Raw genomic sequence first — 22,469 nt, forward strand, 5'->3', positions numbered from 1 at the left:
GCTTTCCCAGGCATATTAGCAGGGAGCCGGATGTGAAGAGGAGCAACCAGGACTTAAACTGGCACACATATGGGATGCTGATACTGCTTTTTACTGCTTTATCTGGTACACCACAGTGCCGACCCCAGTATACCATATTTTACAATCAAAATCCTATATCTGAGAGATTACATTCTAATGGGAATTTTAGCTCACCTGGATGAAGACTGTTAAGGGAAGCCTGCAGGCAAAAGATACCTGGGAGAATCTGACATCTATGATGTAGTCCAGGAAGGCTGAATAATTTTTAAAGCTGTGGATTTAGCAGCTAATCCACTACAATTATTTTCTGTCCTTCATGGAAATTTCTCAATTAGCAGGCTTCACAGAACTGAAACATGTTGAAATTGAATATAAATTTGTTTAAGTTTTCTGGAATGAGAATGCCTAATATTATTTTTTTATAAAGATTGATTTATTTATTTGAAAATCAGAGCTACAGAGAAAGAGAGAGGGACAGAGAGAAAGAGAGAGCATATGAGAGAGAGAGAGAGAGAGAGAGAGAGAGAGAGAGAGAAAGGGAGAGAGAAAGGGAGAGAGAAAGAGATTTTTCCATCCGCAGTTTCATTCTCCAAATGGCTGCAATGTCAGGGACTGGACAAGGCCAAAACTAGGAAAGCAGAACATCACGGTCTCCCATATGAGTGGCAGGGACTCAAGCACCTGGGCCATCCTCTGCTGATTTCTCAGGCTCATTAGTAGGGAGCTGGATTGGAAGTAGAGCAGCCAGGAATTAAACCAATGCTCTTACTGCATGCCAGCATCACAAGCAGGGGTTTAACCTGTTATGACTTTGTACCACAATGCTGCTTTTAGCTTAACAATAATAGATTAAAATCTACATTGAAAACAGCAGGGGGCTAGCCAGCTCTCTCTATGGCCTGGGAAAGCAATAGAAAATGGTCCAAGTGCTTGGGCTCCCATACCTATGTGAGAGACCCAAAAGAAGCTCCTGGTTCCTGCCTTCACTTAGGCCCAGATCCAGCCACTGAAGCCATGGGGGAAGTCAATCAACAGATGGAAGATCTCTCTCTCTCTCCTTTCTCTTTTTCTGCTTCTGCCTCTCTGTAACTATGTTTTTCAAATAAATAAATCATTAAAAAAAAAAAAAAAGGAAAACAGCAGGAAGGAAAGAGTTGCCTTACATCTTCTAATCCAGCTCTGAGCTGCACAGTGTGAAGATGAACACTTCACCTTCCGCTTGGAAAAGGGAGGGGGAAATTCCAGTCCTAAGACTTGAATCTGTGTCAGGCACACCATAACAAAATTCAGAGTTGGATAGGCCCATACTTACAGACTGAATACTTGGACCCTCCACAGCCGGGCCACTCTGCAAGCTTTCCTCCAACCTTCAGCAGACAGTGAATCAAGACTCCATCCAATGGAGGGGAGGACTGTAGGATGGGAGAGGGAGCTTAGGACTGTGCCTTTGAGCTCACAGCCAGGCCTGTCACTATAAGACATAGCACCTGACAAAGCCTGAAAGCTTCTACCTCTAAGCCAGAGCTCACAGATAGAGCCTCTGAGGCATCAGCCATGAGGTTCCAGCCATCAGGCAGAGACCTTCACTCTGGTGGGATTTGTTTGTTTTTCCACCAGCCTCTCATGAGTATTGCATGTACCCCAAGATTGCACAGGGCCTGATGACTCTGCTCAAGTGTGACTCACCTAGCATCTGCCTAGAAAGCTGAAAGTATGCTTCTTTTACCTTGTCTACAACTTGGACAGAGAGTAAGGAACTATAGGGACTTAGAGAAATGCTGGTAAAACCCAGCTTTGTACAGGTTCCAATGGACCCTGTCTGCATATCAGAGCCTGCAGTCCTAGCCTCTAGACCTGCTCAGTGCCAAGTATAGTGTAGTCCCAAGGTATTCAGTCTTATATCCTAGACAGCACCACTTGTGGCTGGTATAACTGGCCTCAAGTTGTGAGTCCACCTCAGGAACAGACAGATCATAACAGAGTGGACTTCAGTCCAAGATGCACTGTTTTTGGCAGGCTATGGGCTTCCTGTGTGATCTAACATTGCACCATTGATGGACACAGGACTAGGCATATGAACTTACTAAGCCCCAAGAAGAGATTTGTAAGGACGTAACACCTGTTAAAAAACTTGCCCAATTCATTCTGAATAGCATACCAACTGCACATTGGGAGTAAATCTGGACTTGGGTCATATATTAGGACCAAGACATAGAAAACAGTCAAAATCAGGCCTTTGACAAACCGCCATTTAGGGTGCCTTCTAGTGATGAAATAGCAGAAGTGTCTACAAACACTCAGAGATAATATGTTGCTTAGAATTCTCTGAAGGACATCTAAGTAGATTACAATAAATAATGTTTAAATGCACAAATGATGTCATATGTCAACAAGTGTCAAGAACTATGAGGAGGAGATGGCATTGTGGTGTAGTAGGTAAAGCCACTGCCTGTGACACCAGCATCCCATATGGGGGCCTGGTTGTGTCTTGGCTGCTCCACATCTTTTTTTTTTAAAGTTTTTGTTTTTGACAGATACATAAAACATACATATATATGGGGCATCATGTAATGTTTCAATACATGAATATATTGTGCAATGTCTAAATTAGGGTGAACATATTTATCTCCCTAACATTTGTCATTTTTTATGATAAAAACATTTTTTATTATTTTTTTAACTTTTATTTAATGAATATAAATTTCCAAAGCACAGTTTATGGATTACAATGGCTTTCCCTCCCCATAACTTCCGTCCCACTTGCACCCCTCCCATCTCCCGCTCCCTCTCCCATTCCATTCACATCAAGATTCATTTTCAATTATCTTTATACACAGAAGATCGATTCAGTATATATTAAGTAAAGATTTCATCAGTTTGCACCCACACAGAAACACAGAGTGTAAAATACTGTTTCAGTACTAGTCGCAGCATTACTTCACATTGGACAACACACTAAGGACAGATCCCAAATGAGGAGTAAGTGCACAGTGACTCCTGTTGTTGACTTAACAATTTGACACTCTTGTTTATGGCGTCAGTAATCTCCCTAGGCTCTAGTCATGAGTTGCCAAGGCTATGGAAGCCTTTTGAGTTCGCCAACTTCGATCTTATTCAGACAGGGTCTTAGTCAAAGTGGAAGTTCCCTCCTCCCTTCAGAGAAAGGTACCTCCTTCTTTGATGGCCCCGTTCTTTCCACTGGGATCTCACTTGCAGAGATCTTTCATTTAGGTCTTCTTTTTTTTTTTTTTTTTTTTTTTTTTTCCCCAGAGTGTCTTGGCTTTCCATGCCTAAAATATTCTCATGGGCTCTTCAGCCAGATCCGACTGCCTTAAGGGCTGATTCTGAGGCCAGAGTGCTGTTTAGGACATCTGCCATTCTACGAGTCTGCTGTGTATCCTGCTTCCGATGTTGGAACTTTCTCTCCCTTTTTGATTCTATTAGTTAGTATTAGCAGACACTAGTCTTGTTTGTGTGATCCCTTTGACTCTTAGACCTATCAGTGTGATCAATTGTGAACTGAAGTTGATCACTTGTACTAGTGAGTTGGCATTGGTACATGCCACCTTGATGGTATTATATTGGAATCCCCTGGTATGTTTCTAACTCCACCATTTGGGACAAGTCTGATTGAGCATGTCCCAAATTGTACATCTCCTCCCTCTCTTATTCCCACTCTTATATTTAACAGGGATCACTTTTCAGTTAAAATTTAAATACCTAAGAATAATTGTGTGTTAATTACAGAATTCAACCAATAGTACTAGAACAAAAAAATGCTAAAATGGATAAAGTATTACATTGTACATCAACAGTCAGGACAAGAGCTCATCAAGTCACTGTTTCTCATAGTGTCCATTTCACTTCAACAGGTTTCCTTTTTGGTGCTCAGTCAGTTGTCACCAATCAGGGAGAACATATGATATTTGTCCCTTTGGGAATGGCTTAATTCACTCAGCATAATATTTTCCAGATTCCTCCATCTTGTTGCAAATGATTGGGTTTCATTGTTTTTGACTGCTGTATAGTATTCTATAGAGTACATGTCCCATAATTTCTTTATCCAGTCTACTGTTGATGGGCATTTAGGTTGATTCCAGGTCTTAGCTATTGTGAATTGAGTTGTAATAAACATTTAGGTGCAGACAGCTCTTTTGTTTGCCAATTGAATTTCCTTTGGGTAAATTCCAAGGAGGGGTATGGCTGGGTTGTATGGTAGGGTTATATTCAGGTTTCTGAGGAATCTCCAGACTGACGTCCATAGTGGCTTAACCAGTTTGCATTCCCACCAGCAGTTGGTTAGTGTCCCTTTTTCCCCACATCCTCTCCAGCATTTGTTGTTCATAGATTTCTGAATGTGGCTGCTTCACTTCTGACTGAGCTCCCTGCTGATGGCCTGGGAAGAGCAGTGGAAGATTGCCCAAGTACTTGGGCCTATGCCACTCTCTTGGGAGACCTGGAAGATGCTCCTAGCTCCTGGCTTTGGCCTAGACCAGACTTTTTTAGCTGTTGAGATCATTTAGGGAATAAACTAACAAATACAATATCTCTATCCATCTATCTATCTATGTCTATTAGTGTGTCTCCCTCCATTTCTCCATCACTGTCTTTTAAATAAAGAAATCTTTTGAAAATCCTATGTTTATGGATTTATAGCAAAATGAGTAAATCACACAAAAACATACATACACACACACACATACACACAAGAAAGCTAAATGTCAATATTATGAACATAGATGAAAATATCTTCAACAAAATATTAGCAAACCAAATCCAGCCCCACAATAAAAACGATAATTCACCGCAATCAGCGGAATTCATCTCAAAGAAGATATATTGGTACATGCCACCTTGATGGGATTGAATTGGAATCCACTGGCATGTTTCTAATGCTACCATTAGGGGTAAGCCCAATTGAGCATGTGCTGAACTGTACATCTCCTCTCTCTCTTATTCCCACTCTTATATTTAACGGGGAACACTTTTCAGTTAAATTTAAACACCTAAGAATAATTGTGTGTTAATTGAAGAGTTCAACCAAGGGTATTAAGTAGAACAAAAAAAAAAATACTAAAATGAATAAAGTAGCAAGTTGTTCCTTGATAGTCAGGACAAGGACTAATCAAGTTATTGTTTCTCATGGTGTCCATTTCACTTTAACAGGTTTCCTAATGCCATCTCACTAGTCAAAGTGATCAGTTTTAGTTCATAATTGATCATAATAATAGGATTAAGAGTCAAAGGGATCACATACAAAAGAGTAGTGTCTGCTAATACTAACTGATATAATTAAAAAGGAGAGAACAATCCAACATGGGAAGTGGGATACACAGCAGACTCATAGAATGGCAGATGTCCTAAATAGCACTCTGGCCTCAGAATCAGCCCTAATGCATTCAGATCCGGCTAAAAAGCCCATGAGAGTATTTCAGGCATGGAAAGCCAAGACACTGTGGCAAAAAATGACCTAAATGAAAGATCTCTGCGAGGGAGATCCCAGTGGAAAGAACGGGGCCATCAAAGAAGGAGGTACCTTTCTCTGAAGGGAGGACAGAACTTCCACTTTGACTGTGGCCTTGTCTAAATAAGATCAGAGTTGGCAAGCTCAAGAGGCTTCCATAGCCTTGGCAGCTCATGACAAGAGCCTCAGGTGATTACTGAAATCACAAATAAGAGTGTCAATTGTTAAATCAACAACAGGAATCACTGTGCACTTACTTCCCATGTAGGATCTCTGTCCTTAATGTGTTGTCCAATGTGAATTAATGGTATAACTAGTACTCAAACAGTACTTTATACTTTGTGTTTCTGTGTGGGTGCAAACTGTTGAAATCTTTATTTAGTATATACTAAGTTGATCTTCTGTATATAAAGATAATTGAAAATGAATCTTGATGTGAATGGGATGGGAGAGGGAGCCGGAGATGGGATGGTTGTGGATGGGAGAAAGGTTATTGGGGTAAAAAGCCACTATAATCCAAAAGTTGTACTTTGGAAATTTATATTTATTAAATAGAAGTTAAAAATAAAAGATATAAAGGAACTCAGTGGACAGCTTTGTGTTGTGGCATCCCATTATGTCCTTCAATCGAAACTGTGAGTTACAGATAAATCGCTGGCCATTGAGGAACATGTCATACTTAAAGGCACTCTTCATATTATTCATTCATATTTCAAAGTATTCATTCATATTTTACAGCACATTTCCTCTCCTTCCTGGGCCAATAGTTAGACTATATTTTCCAGTATCCCTTTTAGTTTTTATGGCCATGTAACTGATTTTTGTTAATTAAAATTTAGGGGGGACATCTATGTTCTACTTTCATACCTGGCACATGAAAGCTTCCCATTTATGGTCTTTCATATATTTATGTTTTATGCTGAGTTGATGCAGATGATCATGGTGTCTTGGAGGCCATGATACAAAGATGGAAAAGCCAAAATGTGAAAAATGGAATTGAAATTCTGAATTTTTATTTCAAGGGAGCTGACTACTCACTAATCAGGAAAACTTATTTTGGTCTTTAAGTAAGTAAAAAATGAGTTTTGTTCACACAACAAAAAAAAAGAAATGTTGGTTCAATATAAGCAAATCAATAAATGTAATATCCATAATCATAATGGACAAAAATCATATGACCACCTCAATAGATGCAGACAAAAACACTTGTTAAAACCCTTGGGCAGGGCCGGCGCCGCGGCTCAGTAGGCTAATCCTCCGCCTAGCGGCGCCAGCACACCGGGTTCTAGTCCCGGTCGGGGTGCCGGATTCTGCCCCGGTTGCCCCTCTTCCAGGCCAGCTCTCTGCTGTGGCCAGGGAGTGCAGTGGAGGATGGCCCAAGTGCTTGGGCCCTGCACCCGCATGGAAGACCAGGATAAGTACCTGGCTCCTGCCATCGGATCAGCGCAGTACGCCGGCCGTGGCGGCCATTGGAGGGTGAACCAACGGCAAAGGAAGACCTTTCTCTCTGTCTCTCTCTCTCACTGTCCACTCTGCCTGTCAAAAAAAAAAAAAAAAAAAAAAAAAAAAAAAAAAAAAAAACCAAAACCAAACAAACAAAAAACAATAATTAAGATTTAAAAATTCTAAACTAATTAGGTATAGAAGGAATATGCCTCAGCATAGTAAAGGCCATATATAAACCACAGCCAATATACTGAATGTGTTTCACTTTCAGATATGGAATAGTAAGAATGCCCACTTTTATTCAATGTACTACTCGAAGTCCTAGCCAGAACAATTAGAAAAGAGAAAGAAATAAAGGTCAACAAAATTGAAAAAGAGGAACTCAAATGTCATTGTTTCTAGATGACATGATCTTATATACAGAAAACCCCAAAGATCTACCAAAAAGATGTTCAAATAAACGGATTCAGTAGTTGAAGGGCATAAAATCAATGCACAAAAGTCAATACTGTTGTTATACACTAATGGTGAATTACCTGAAGAAGAAGTTAGGAAAGCAATCCCATTTCCAATAGCATAAAAAGGTAAGTACATAAGTAAAACGACTAGGAATAAACTTAAGAAGAAAAGACCTCTGCAATGAAAACTATAAATCACCAATGAAAGAAATTAAAGTGAATACAGAGAAATGGAAAGATTATGTTTCCAATACATTTACTGCTAATGTATCTGGGAGGGCAGCTGAGGATAGTCCTAGTACTTGGGCCCCTGCCATTCATGTGGGAGACCAGAATAGAGTTTCTGGCTCCTGGCATTGGCCTATCCAAGACTTAGTTGATGATATCACTTAAGGAATAAACCAACAGATACAATATCTTATCTATCTATCTATCTATCTATCTATCTATCTATCTTTGAGTGTGTCTTTCTCTGTATCTCTGTTTCTCTCTGTCTCAGAAATAAATAAATAAATAAATAAATAAATAAATAAATCTTTTCAAATTCCCATGTTCATGGATTGGAAGAATCAATATCATCGAAATATCTATATTACCCAAAGTTTTTTACAGATTCAATGCAATCTTGGTCAAAATTGCAATGACATTTTGCATAGAACTAGAAAAAAAACTACTAAAATCTATTTGAAATCATAAAAGACCATGAATAACTAAAACAATTTTAGAAGAAAAACAAAGCAGAAGGCATTATTCTACTTGACTTGAAAATATATTACAAAGGTACAAAAAAAAAAACAGCATAATATCAGCATAAAAATAGATACATAGACAAAAAGAACAAAATAAAGACCATCGAAGTAGGCCGGCGCCACAGCTCACTAGACTAATCCTCTGTCTGTGGCACCGGCACCCCAGGTTCTAGTCCTGGTTGGGGCTCCAGATTCTGTCCTGGTTACTCCTCTTCCAGTCCTTCTCTCTGCTGTGGCCCAGGAAGGCAGTGGAGGATGGCCCAGGTGCTTGGGCCCCTGTACCCACATGGGAGACCAGGAGGAAGCACGTGGCTCCTGGCTTCGGATCAGCAGAGCGCGCTGGCCGTAGTGGCCATTTGTGGGGTGAACCAACAGAAAGAAGACCTTTCTCTCTGTCTCTTTCTCTCACTGTCTAACTCTGCCTGTTATTAAAAAAAAAAAAAGAGAGAAAGAAAAAAGATGAAAAAGACCATAGAAGTTAACCTTAACCCACACATCTATAGCCAACTGATCACTGACAAAGGTACTGACAATTTACTTGGAAAAAAAAAAGGACAGTGATGGGAAACTGGATATATACATGCAGAAAAAGAAAACTAGACCCCTGTCTCTCACCATGTAACAAAACAAAACAAAACAAAACTCAAAATGAATTAAAGATTTGAGGCAGACATTTAGCCTCCTGCTCCACTTCCTCCTCCTCTTTTTTTCTGTAACTCTGCCTTTCAAATAAATAAATAAATAACTTTTTAAAAAGCATAGGAAACAGAAGCAAAAAAATGATAATTGAGATTTCATCAAACTAAAGAGCATCTGTGAAGCAAAAGAAAGAATCAACAGAGTGAAGAGACAACATACAGAATGGGAAAAAGTAATTTGTAGGGTATACATCCAACCAGGTGCTAATAACCAGAATGCATAAGAAACTCAAACAGCTCACTTGCATAAAACAAATAATCCAATTTAAAAATGGATATTACATCTAAATAGAAATTTCTCATAGGCCGACATACAGGAGGAAAACCGGTACATGAAAAAAATCTACAACATTACTGATCACCAGGGAAATGCAAATCAAAACCACAAGGAGATACCATTTCACTCAGTTAAGATTGGGAATTATCATATCTACAGTAATGACAAATGTTGGCAAGAATGGATAGAAAAGGGAACCCTTGCACATTGTTGAGAGGAATGTAAATGTAAGCTCCTACAGAAAACAGTATGATGATCACTCAAAAACTAAAAATAGAACTACCATATGACCAGACAATTTCATTACTAGGTGTATATCCAAGGGAAATGAGACAGCTCTATTGAAGAAAATTCTACACTCCTCTGCTTATTGGAGCACAGTTCAATATAGCTAAGAGGCAACCTAAGTTTCCATCCACTGAAGAATAAAGACCATCTGGTACACACATGGTGGACTACTATGTAATCATAACAAGGATGAAATCTTGTCATTTTCTACAATATGGATGAAACTGAGGGTCATGTTGTTAAGTGAGATAAGCTAAGCACAGAAAAACAAGTATCACATGATCTCACTCATATATGGAGTCTAAAAAAGATCATCTTTTAGAAATTGAAAGTATAATCATGGTTATGAGAGACTGGGGAGGGATGGGGTAAGGGAGACATGGCCAAGCTTAAAATAATTACTTACTAAATTATAGTTAGGTTAGGTAAGTTATGAGTATCATACAGCAGGGTGACTACATCATTGATGAACTATATATTCATCTATCAACAAACAAGAACACAGAATTTTACATATTTTCACCATAATGATGTTAAATATTTGAGGAAATCTATGTGTTTACTTTGACTGGACATGATATGAACCAAGTACACATGCACTGAGAACATGATATGGTACACAAATACACACAATGTTTATCAGTTACAATTTTTTAACTATAAAGATGTAGTATGAAAACCAAGTTCAAACAAACTATAACTTCTTTGTAGGAATAAAAATACTTCTACTGACAGAATAAGTAAAAAATAAGAAACAAATTATTTGCTGCATAAAAGAAACTCACTTCAGCTCTAAGGACATGCATAGACTAAAGGTGAAAACATGGAATAAAAAATATTTGCAAATTATGCAACTGACAAAGGATTAATAACCAGAATCTACAAAGAGATCAAGAAACTCCACAACAACAAAACAAACAACCCACTTCAGAGATGGGCCAAGGACCTCAACAGACATTTTTTAAAGAGGAAATCCAAATGGCCAACAGACACATGAAAAAATGTTCAGGATCACTAGCAATCAGGGAAATGCAAATCAAAACCACAATGAGGTTTCACCTCACCCTGGTCAGAATGGCTCACATACAGAAATCTACCAACAACAGATGCTGGTGAGGATGTGGGGGAAAAGGGACACTAACCAACTGCTGGTGGGAATGCAAACTGGTAAAGATACTATGGAAGTCAGTTTGTAGATTCCTCAGAAATCTGAATATTACCCTACCATACATCCCCGCCATCCCACTCCTTGGAATTTACCCAAAGGAAATTCAATTGGCAAACAAAAGAGCTGTCTGCACCTAAATGTTTATTACAACTCAATTCACAATAGCTAAGACCTGGAATCAACCTAAATGCCCATCAACAGTAGACTGGATAAAGAAATTATGGGACATGTACTCTATAGAATACTCTACAGCAGTCAAAAACAATGAAATCTGGTCATTTGCAACAAAATAGAGGAACCTGGAACACATCATGCTGAGTGAAATAAGCCAGTCCCAAAGGGACAAATATCATATGTTCTCCCTGATTGGTGACAACTGACTGAGCACCAAAAAGGAAACCTGGTGAAGTGAAATGGACACTATGAGAAACAGTGACTTGATCAGCCTTTGTCCTGACTGTCCAGAAACAACTTAGTATATTATTCCTTTTAGTTTTTTTTTTTGTTCTACTTAATACCATTGGTTGAACTCTTTAATTAACACACAATTAGTGTGATCTCTGTTAAATATAAGAGTGGGAGCCAGCACCACGGCTCACTAGGCTTATCCTCCGCCTGCGGCACCGGCACACCAGGTTCTAGTCCCGGTTGGGGCACCGGATTCTGTCCCGGTTGCCCCTCTTCCAGGCCAGCTCTCTGCTATGGCCTGGGAGTGCAGTGGAGGATGGCTCAAGTGCTTGGGCCCTGCACCCGCATGGGAGACCAGGAGAAGCACCTGGCTCCTGGCTTCGGATCAGCACGATGCACCAGCCACAGCAGCCATTGGAGGGTGAACCAATGGCAAAAGGAAGACCTTTCTCTCTGTCTCTCTCTCTCCCCCTGTCCACTCTGCCTGTAAAATATATATATAAGAGTGGGAATAAGAGAGGGAGGAGATGCACAGTTTGGCACATGCTCACTTGGATGTACTCAAGTGGCTTCCATCCCCTGGCAGTTCATGACAAGAGCCTTGGGTGATTACTGACATCATAAATAAGAGTATCAATTGTTAAATCAACAACGGGAGTCACTATGCACCTGCTCCCCATGTAGGACCTCTGTCCTTAATGTGTTGTACTATGAGAATTAAAGGTAAAACTACTACCCAAACAGTACTCTATTCTTTGGGTGTCTTTGTGGGTGCAGTCTGTTGAAATCTTTACTTAGTATATATGAAGTTGATCTTCTGTATATAAAGATAATTGAAAATGAATCGTGATGAAGAATGAGATGGGAGAGGGAGTAGTAGATAGGATGGTTGTCGTTGAGAGGGAGGTTATGGGGGAAAAGCCAGTATAATTCAAAAGTTTTACTTTGGAAATTTATATTTATTAAATAAAAGTTCAAAAAAAGAAATTGAAATCCACGAATAGGCTTTTCATAATGTGCATTTTCTCATTGATATGTATTTCAATTTTTTGCGTCAGAATAAACTGATCATTTAATTTTATTTTCCACATACTTTTTGAAGCCCCCTCATGAATGACACAACTAACCTAAAGTGCTTAATATCATAAACCTGATGCATATCAAGTTTTCAATGAATATAAGCCAATACATAAAAAATGGAATAAACATATGGAATAACATGGAATAAGGATATTTCATGCAAAGGGAACAGAAAAGAAAGAAAGAGTACCCACATTTATGTTAGATATAATTGACTCTAAATCAAAAGCAGTAAATGGAGACAATCATTTAATGATGGAAATAACAATCTATGAACCCATTATCAGAGCACCCAAAAACATAAAGCAAGCATTAAGAGAACCAAAAGGAGAGACAGATTCTAATACAAAAATATAGATGTTAACACTACACTATGAGAAGTGGACAGATCATCCAGAAAGAAAATTAACAAGGAAGCAGCAGAATTAAACTGTACCCTAGATCAGTTTGACCCAACATACAGAACATGCCATCTGATAGTCACAGACTACACATTCTTCTCAACAGCACATGGACATTCTCCAGGATAGGTCACAAAACAAGTCCCAACAAATTTAATGAAATAGGAATCTTGTCAAGAATTTTTTCTGATCACAATGCAATAAAACCAAAAAATCAATAAAATAAAACTTTAGAAACTACATAAGCAGATGGAAATTAAACAACTTACTCTTGTACTACCAATAGATCAAAGAGAAAAAAATTTAAAAGAAATTTTTAAAAATTATTGAAATCAATGAAAACAGCGTATCAAAACCTATGGGATAAGCAAAGTAACACTAAGAGGTAGTTTTATAGCAACAAATGGCTAAGTTAGAAAAGCAGAAAGAGCAAAACACCTTATCACTGCATCTAAAGGAACTAGAAAAACAAGAATAATTCATTCCCCCAAATTGTAGGGAAAAAAAAAAAACACGACCAGAAATAAATGGAGAAAAATATTTTATTTATTTATTTATTTATTTATTTTTATTTTTATTTTTGACAGGCAGAGTTAGACAGTGAAAGAGACAGACAGACAGAGAGTTATAGACAGTGAGAGAGAAATAGAGAGAAAGATCTTCCTTCCATTAGTTCACCCCCTAATGGCCACCACGGCCGGCACGTGGCGCCAATCCAAAGCCAGGAGCCAACTGCTTCTTTCCAGTCTCTCATGCGGGTGCAGGGACCTAAGCATTTGGCCCATCCTCTACTGCCCTCCCGGGCCACAAGTGGAGAGCTGGACTGGAAGAGGAGCAACCAAGTCTAGTACCTGGCACCCCAACTGGGACTAGAACCTGGGGTGCCCAGGGTTAGCCAAGTGAGCCTCGGCACTGGCCAAGAAAAAATATTTTTTAAAAAAGACAAAGATATGATTGTTTGAAAAAAAGAAAATTGATAATCCCTTAGCTAAACTAAAAATACTTAGATACAATACATTTTAAAACAGAAAAAAATACCTCTTATTTTCATTTTTTAAATCTCTGCTTTGAGAAAGGTGTTGAAAGTTGCATATTTAGCGGTATGCTCATGTAAATCTTGAATATATACTTATATGTTTTTGATTATCTTATGAATTGTACTCTATTGGGAATGAAATTAACATTTTTTAGTCATTTAGAAGGCATTCCAACTTTAAAAAGTATTAATCATAGGGAAAACACTGGACTTCTTAGGCAAAACATTAAGAGAATATTTAATAATATTTACTTAATATATTCTAAATGAAACATTTACAAATTTTTCTGAAAATGTATTTATTTATTTTGAGTGGTAGAGAGAGTGAGAAAGAGAGAGAAGGAGAGGATGAATCTCTTCCATACCCTGGTTCACACCAGTGGACCAGGCTGAAGCTAGGAGCCAGAAGCTGCAGCCAGGTCTCCCACTTGTGTGGCAAGGGCCCAAGCACTGCTTTTCCAAGAGCGTTAGCAGGGAGTTGGATTGCAGTGTAACTGTTGGGACATAGTCAAGTGCCCCTTTGGGATGCCAGCATCGTAAGTGGTGGCATTACCCACTATGCCACAATGCCAGACCTTACAAATTTATTTATTTATTTACTTGAGAGGCCAAGAGACAGAGAGAGCATGCTATTATTCGCTGGTTCACTCCCTAAATGCCCACAACAAAAGGGGCCAAAGCCAGACCAGGAACACAACCCAAGGGCTCCCACATGGGTGGTAGGAGCACAATCACTTCAGCCATCATGCTGCCTCCCAAGGTGTGCATGGGAGGATGCTGAAATCCATTCCTGGAGCTGGGAATCAAATCCCGGTACTCTGATGTGGGACACAGGCAGCATGACCCCTAGGCTAAATGCCAGCCTCTGTCGGAAACTTTGGTTGAAATGAGTACCCATCACATAATTCCTCTGATCATGAGGAAAGTAATGCAAAAATAGCATTCAAATCTAACTCTGCCAAGGATATGTTAGGAATGTTAATCCTTATTTTAATTCTGTGTCAAATATGTAACAATTTCCCTTATCTTTTTCAGAGAATTCACATTTTACAGAATTTTTTTACCATCTATATAACAAAAAAGAGGGAAACTGTAACTCATAGCTGTACACCTGTTATTTTTAAGTGTTTCTACTGTGTGAAACATAGTTCAAACCAACTTATCCCACAGAATAAAAGATGCTTTTAAAAGTATTTTGGTTTGCTGAAGCAGAAAGAATCAGTGACTCAAACACATCAAGAAAGTATATAAAGATCACCTAGGCCTTGTTTACTTTTGATTGGCATCGGAAACCTTTTACTCCTTTCAAGTGATGGCTGCTCTTCTTGTTGATATGGAACAGCTCACATCTGGATTGCAAAGTTTCTGAAGGTTAATTTCAGCTTCTCACTAAAATGCCCTTGCTTGTGTTGACTAGCATTGCCTTCTTATACGTGAAAAATCCTAGACAAAGTTTTAGGTCAGTTCCATCTATATACAAGATAAAGGGTTTTAAAACAAATATAAGCCATTTTTCTTTAGCTAGATGTTCAAAATAAATGCCTGATTTGACCTGAAAACTTAAAAAGCAACCATTTACCATTTCAAGGAATCGAATATAAGCCTGGGTCACTGCCAAAAAAATAAAAATCCTGGGTAAGGCAAGCAAATTGCTATTGCTCTCTACCAGTGTTTTATATCTGTCTTACTGTCTTTTTATTTTGACTTAGAAAATATACCATAGTAGGATTGAATATCTGAAGAGTAAATATCTTTTATTGATAGGATAAAGAGAAAATTATGAAACCAATGAATTTTGGAAATGGCATACTGAATATTCATGTCACTCTAATTTTTTTAAAAGATTTATTTATTTATTTGAAAGTCAGAGTTACACAGAGAGAGAAGGAGAGGCAAAGAGAGAGACCTTCCATCCGCTGGTTCACTCCCCAACTGGTCACAACAGCCAGAGCTGTGCCAATCTGAAGCCAGGAGCCAGGAGCTTCTTTCAGGTCTCCCACGTGGGTGCAGGGACCCAAGGACTTGCGCCAACTTCTACTACTTTCCCAGGCCATAGCAGAGATCTGGTTTGGAAGTGGAGCAGCCAGGACTCAAACCGGCACCCTTATAGGATGCCAACACTGCAGGCACTGTTTTCCCACTACCCACTATGCCACAGCACCGGCCCCATAAGTCACTCTAATTTGTAATGAGCATGGTATCATAAGAGTTATCAGATCTATTTTAATATTTAAATATCTGATCACATAGGCCTTTTCAATTGAACTGATTATATTACACAATAAAACAATGTATTATTCTTTCCAAAATGGTCTGATTTATATGGAATCTGCAGGAAACTGTATTTACATTTGAAACTGCAATGCTGTTTCAATTTCATACAGTATTTTACCACCTGTGCTTCTTCAAGGGAGGGAATGTTTAGGAAGTAGTGATGTGCAACTTAATTTTTCATCCATTGACACCAAAGCTAATTTTTAATAGATATGTACACACTTGCTATAATCTGGTGCAAAAAACATTAACAAATGAAAGTTTGTTTCATGGGGGAATGAGGTATACATGCGTATAGTGTAAAATGTTAATATTCTTCCCAACAGTGAAATTTGAGGAAATAAAGAATACACATATCCAAATGCTCTGAGCATTCATCCTTCACTAACATGCCTGAGAGAGGTCATTTTCCCAATGATTAAAACACTCATGCCCCACAAAGAGTGCCCGGATTTGACCCCTAGCTTTGTGCTTTTTTTAAAGATTTATTTATTTATTTGAAAGGTAGTGTTACTGAGAGGCAGAGGCAGAGGCGGAGGCAGAGAGAAAGAGGTTTTCCATCTGCTGGTTCACTTCACAGACGGCCTCAATGACCAGAGCTGTGTTGATCCAAAGCCAGGAGCCAGGAGTCTCCTCAGGGTATCCAACATGGGTGCAACTCAGGCCATCTTCTACAGTTTTCCCAGGCCATAGCAGAGAGTTGGATAGGAAGTGGAGCAGCCAGGACTCGAACCGGCACATATGGGTTGCTGGCACTGCTGGAGGTGGCTTTACCTACTAGGCCACAGTGCTGGGCCCCCTAGCTTTGCTTGACCTCAGTTTCTCTCTCTTGCTCTCGCTCTCTTGCTGTGTGTGTGTGCATGCACGCACGAGCATGTGTGTTTCAGGTAAATCAATAAAATTAAAAGACAAAAAATAAATAACATCTGACAGTTAATTTCAAGGCACAGAGGTTGTTCTTGCTATCATTGCCATATGCAGAGTATCCCAATAAGCCAGAGGGAAGACTGCCAGCCTAATTCAGCCTGCAAAAATGTTTGTTCTGCCTGCTCATGAGTAAATAAACTTGAGTCTCTTTAGATATGATCCTTAGTGCTTTGCAATTGCCTCTGGTTCTTAATGCCACACACAAAGCCTCATCTGTTGCTTGCATTGCCCTGTACCTAACAGGCATTGGGTTTGCAATCTCTGTGACATGGTTTTTTCCCCTTATTTTTAAACCAAAGATGCTTTTATTTATCTGTAACAAGAAGATGCTGCTTCCTACTAGGTCAGCAATTTTAAGTTCCCTGATACACTTTTTGGCCTCCTGCCCACTTGTGGCCAAATGCTTATCTCTTCTCCATTCTTCAAGCAATTCACTGGACTTTAAAGTACATAAGATTATACCCAAATATGCCTAGAGGTGTGTGTTTTCTAATGTATCTTGCCTGGAATGTTCTAAACTCATTAAGTCCACAGAATCAAGCCTTTCTCAGATAAAGAAAAATTTCTATTGATAATTTAGCAAATCACTTGTTATAATGACTAAACGGAGATGAAATCCAAAATAGAGATGGTAATTCCATTTTTCTTTTTCCCTAAACTTTTCAGATTCTTTATTTTCCTCATTGAAATAACTGTAGTGGTCGTACTAATTTTTTTTTAGAATTTTTCACTATATATTTATGACACTTTCTCTTATGTAGTTGTAAATAGTTACAAAGCCATTAGAAGGCTTCTACAAATAGCAGATGACAAAAATTTGTACTTAAAATACTTATTTTACTGCACACAATGACCCTATGTAGGACACACCATTATCCAGTTTTCATTGAAAAGGAAATGGAGAGATCATGTCACTTGATGATGATACACTGTTAGCAAATCGCAGAGCAAGGAGTTGCACATGTTTAATTTTAAAAGTGAACCCTAATCACCCAGTATCCAGTCTCATTACCTAATAGCTTTCAAAGGTCCTACTGGCCAATCTTTCCCATCACTGACACAACATAAACTACATACACATCAAACATTCTCTCATGTACCTGCTGATCAACTGTGCACAAAAGTCATCACAACCTAGATTGAGTTCACATGTGCTACAGCCCAACAGAGCTCCTTTAGCACAATTTTAAAGGAAAATCAATAAATTATAGCTTGAATATCTAGAATCAAAAGCAATCATTACTACCACAATGAAAAAGTGAAAATTTGATTCAAATTTGGTTGTTCAAATGCAGTGTTTTAGTTATCTAAGTTAGATCATCGCAAAAGGTAACAGATGCATTTTGACACCCTCATTAACCTCTCTCTATATATCTAATAAACACTTTAATACATGAAATGCTGTTTGATGTCTGGTGGGTTTCAATGCCAGCCTCAGACTCATCTCCCTTATTGTTGTGTATTATGAAGAAACTTAGCAACTCCATCATTCAGTTGATTCTTGAAAATGTATATGTTGCTCTGACAACTGAAAGTTGCTACCCTCGGCTAGAATGTGTGTAATTTTGTCAATTTTTCTTCAGCTTATAAAAAGTAAAACTGCAAAAGATAAGATTATTACCTTTCCTTTTATTCCAATATCTTCTTCTATCCTACTAAAGAAGATGTCCTAGATTTTAAAATTTATGTGTTTTAACTATAATATACACAATAGTCTCAGAATAGTGAAATATTTATCCATGAATCATTTAGGTTTCTCATTCCCTCTTACTTATGGCTTCTAATACAATTTATTCACTATAAAGAAAAATGACAGTTTTGTGGTTTCTCCTTAAGATGTCACTCATCCAGCATGAGTTTTCTATTTCACATTAATATATAAAAAGTATCCTCTTTCTGGTAGTCCATTCACTGCTACTACTTAATTTCTTCATTCCTTCTTTGCTTCCTTCCTTTTTTCTTTTCTTTCCTCCTTCCTTCCTTTGGGGAGGTCGCTATTTTTTGTCACCTAAGTTTTCAATGAATTAACTAAAGCACAAATGGGCATTTACCTATAAATCTTAGAGCACTTGGGAAATAAGAATTTTAATACTTATTGATCTAGCTTAATGATACTCTATTATATAAGTATCTGAATATTAGTGTATAATTTTTAAAAATCATGGGCATCTATTATTTATCATAAATCTCCTAATTTGTTCAATAGAAAGAAGTTGTTGGGGCTGGCACTGTAGCATAGTGGGTAAAGCCACCGCCTGCAGTGCCGGCAACCCATACACCAGTTCAAGTCCTGGCTGCTCCACTTCTGATCCCAGCTCTTTGCTATGGCCTAGGAAAGCAGTAGCAAATGGCCCAAGTCCTTGGGCCACTACACTAACATGGGAGACCCAGAGGAAACTTCTGGATCCTGGCTTCAGATGGGCACAACTCTGGCCATTGCAGCCAACTGGGGAGTGAGCCAGTGGATAGAAGAACTCTCTCTCTCTCTGCCTCTCCTTCTCTCTCTGTGTAATTCTGACTTTCAAATAAATAAATAAAAATATTTTAAAAAAGAAATATGAAGTGATAGGAGACCCAAACACACATCTAAGAAATCTGAGTTATGCCTCTCAATAAGTCATAATACCAGAGTCACATTCTCCCATCCATAACTCAGTGTCTTGCTGAATTACATTAGTTATCTTATGTTCTAAGAGGAAATATCATTTCTGTCGCTCTACATGGTAACATCTAACATGCTTTTAGAATGTTTTGTGAAAAATAAAAACTGATAAGTTGATGAACTTTCTCCTTTCTGATGATAAAATCTCTGTAGCCAATGACATTTCTTCATTGCCTCTGGCTAAGAGGAAGTTTCAATTCAGTTTCTCAATCACAAAATGATAATCAGTTTATGACATATATATTTTCTTTCTCCCTCTTCCTAGTAGTTTGTTTTCTTTCTTATTGAATAATGATACTTTATAAAACATTGACTCATACGTTTAAAATTGAATAAATCACACAGTAATTAAGGAAAGGCTAATATGCTTAATATTTTTAAATCTATTTTTTATTTACATGTTGTTTATCCCTAGTGGGTATACCTTTGTGACTTGAGTAATAATTTGGAAGTTTCATTAGTTGGGCAGCTACACTTGTAATCTAGTCATCTCCTTACTTACATTTCTGTTTCCCAAGGTTTCAGTTATCCATGATCAATGTAGTCTAAAAATATACAGGAAAAATTATAGATGCAAATAATTCATATCTTTTAAATTACATGCTCTTTTGAGTATGTGATGAAACCTCATACTATCCATCTCTGCTGGCTTGAGAATTTGAATCATCCTTTTTTTCCAGGATATCTGTGCTGTATGCATCACCAACCCATTATTCCTTTAGTAGCCATCTCGGTGATCAGATTGACTATCATAGCATTCTAGTGATTTTGTTCAGGTAATCCTCACGTAGTACCCTAACACTAAATCACGCTGACTATGTCATTCATCTCACTTAATCTCATAAGAAAGGCACCTTTATCATCTCACATTGTCACAAGAACATGGAGTATGGTATAATAAGACATGTTGAAAGAGAATGAGAAAGACTAGTTTATATAACTTTTATTAAGGTATAACTGATTTTTATTATTATTGTTAATGTTATACTGTGTCTAGCTTGTAAATTAAATTTCATCATAGCCATGTATATAATTAAAAACATTACATAGTATGTATATTATATATACATTATATATGTGTGTATGCTGTGTGTGAGATAGTATATGGTATATATATACATACATAGTTTATATATATTTATATATAATACATGGTATTTATTTATATATAATACATTTATATATAATACAAATATATATATATATATATATATATACAGTATATAGTATATTTTTGGGTATTCTCCATAGTTTCAGTTATCCATTAGGGATCTTGAAAGATATTCACAGCAGATATGAAAGGACCATAGTTCATCTCCCTATGATTCACATTGGTATCTTGTGCAACAAAGGAGCTCAAAAAATACTTCATTTGTTGATTATTTTATTCTTTTTAGAAAATCTGTGAGTTTAGTAAAATATTCTGCATAGTTCTAAATAGCAGACAATGTCCTATATTATTTTCAATCTTCTAATAAGCATCAGGAAATTTACAAAGATCTTAACAGGATATTTTATCTAAAATACTAAATGATCTTTATTAATTTAGACCTCAAAAATATTTTGACAGGCTAGAAAATCCTATTGGAATAGTTCTAGATAAAAATATTGACTTCAGGACAAGTATCTCCTAACTAGCCAACCAGAAAAAGAAAATCCCACAATACTCTTAAGTGTCAAAACATCCATGAGGTCCTTAAATCAAATAAACTCAAGAATTTTTCAAGAGCAGCGATGATGTTACCTTCATCTTTATCTCCCCAGAGATGAGTAGAGTATTAGAACCATGGTGGGCACTTCACAGACTGGTAATGAATACATAAATGGGTTATTTAAAATGACACTAGTGAAGATATGCTTTCAGCTGGTTTTCTCCACTAACATTTTCTTCCAAGTCAATCTCCCTCAAATAAAGCATGGCTTTCTGAGTTGACAGTTAGGATTTGGTATCTAGTCTTTGGCTAGGAATAGAATAGAAGGACAAAAGGTAACTGGACCACAAAGGGAATTAAACTCTTAACCCCAGTCTTATTAACTCTGTGTTTTAAATAACGGAGTTTGACCATCCATGGCTATAGGGAGCAGCAATGTTCATAACCTTTAATTATAACATTCTCTTTAACTGTCCAAATGTTAAGGACTTGAATGAAAGGCACAGTTGCAAAGGCATTAATGGCATCATATATGCTATGTTGTAGGTTTGCAATATGAGACAAAAATAGAACCCATTTTTCAAGCTCTATTCTCTGAAATCAAGAGACAACTCAAGTCTTTAAAATTTATTAGAACCTGCACCCCAAATCTAGGATCCCTTCTAATGCAGCACCTTTGATTTTAAAATTTATGGACTGTGCTACATTTAAACTATCAAAAACTATCAATTAGAAAACAATTCTCATGACACCAAATCCCTATCCCTCTCACCTTATAGTTCTTCAGTAAAGATTAACTCATTAAATTAAGGGAGTGCATAGCCAGAGCCAAAACTAAATTATAAAGACTAAGATCTCCCCCCACAGTTAACATTTCAATGTTAGTCTTTAATCTAAGAACTTCTAAGGAACTCACAGTTCAATCAACTCACTTTCAATCAAAGTAATAACCAATCTATCCATATCTCCTACACAGACTGGAGGCCACCTTTGCCATATCCAAAGAAATACATCAGCCTCTATCACTAACCAATCCAAGGAAGGCCACGTGTACTGTGGACCTACTAGAGACCTACACATGAGCCAATCACACACTGTTCAACTCTCATTTTATAAGATTCACTGCCTTTAATTACTGGTGAGTCTGTCTGGGAAGTCAGTGGTTGCTGCCTCACTTCTTCCTCCCTGCATCACAAATAAAGTATCTTCTTCACCTACTTTGGTGTCAGTAACTGACTTGCTGCATGTTAGCTGAGCAGATCCAGTTTTGAGGGCTCAACAGCAGTCCCTCCAGTCAGATTTATGGGTATTCTGTAACAATTAAGACCTATTATGAGCAAGGTTCTTTTTTATATTCCCCAAGGCATACAAATTATGACAAATAGTTGTTATTTTCAAGGGATTTATAACTTATCTAAAAAATGAGATGTACTTTCAGAAATATACTCTCCTTCCCTCAC

At 37.7% G+C, this 22,469-nt stretch overlaps 1 protein-coding gene across 11 annotated transcripts in view; it reads right to left on the reverse strand.

Annotated features, from left to right (window-relative positions):
• Positions 1-22,469, reverse strand: part of NAALADL2 (N-acetylated alpha-linked acidic dipeptidase like 2) — a 1,439,631-nt gene that overhangs the window by 832,486 nt on the left and 584,676 nt on the right. For 5 of the 11 annotated variants that reach the window (XM_089330913.1, XM_089330909.1, XM_089330910.1 and 2 more), the window contains exon 2: positions 1,334-1,433. The exons of the other annotated variants lie outside the window; for them this stretch is intronic. In XM_089330913.1, coding sequence (XP_089187039.1) covers positions 1,334-1,433 — 100 coding nt within the window. The remainder of the gene's footprint in view (positions 1-1,333; positions 1,434-22,469) is intronic. 11 annotated transcript variants of the gene reach the window in all.

Source organism: Oryctolagus cuniculus, chromosome 4, assembly GCF_051225735.1.
Source record: "Oryctolagus cuniculus isolate XC-2025 breed Fujian yellow rabbit chromosome 4, ASM5122573v1, whole genome shotgun sequence".
Lineage (NCBI taxonomy): Eukaryota > Metazoa > Chordata > Mammalia > Lagomorpha > Leporidae > Oryctolagus > Oryctolagus cuniculus.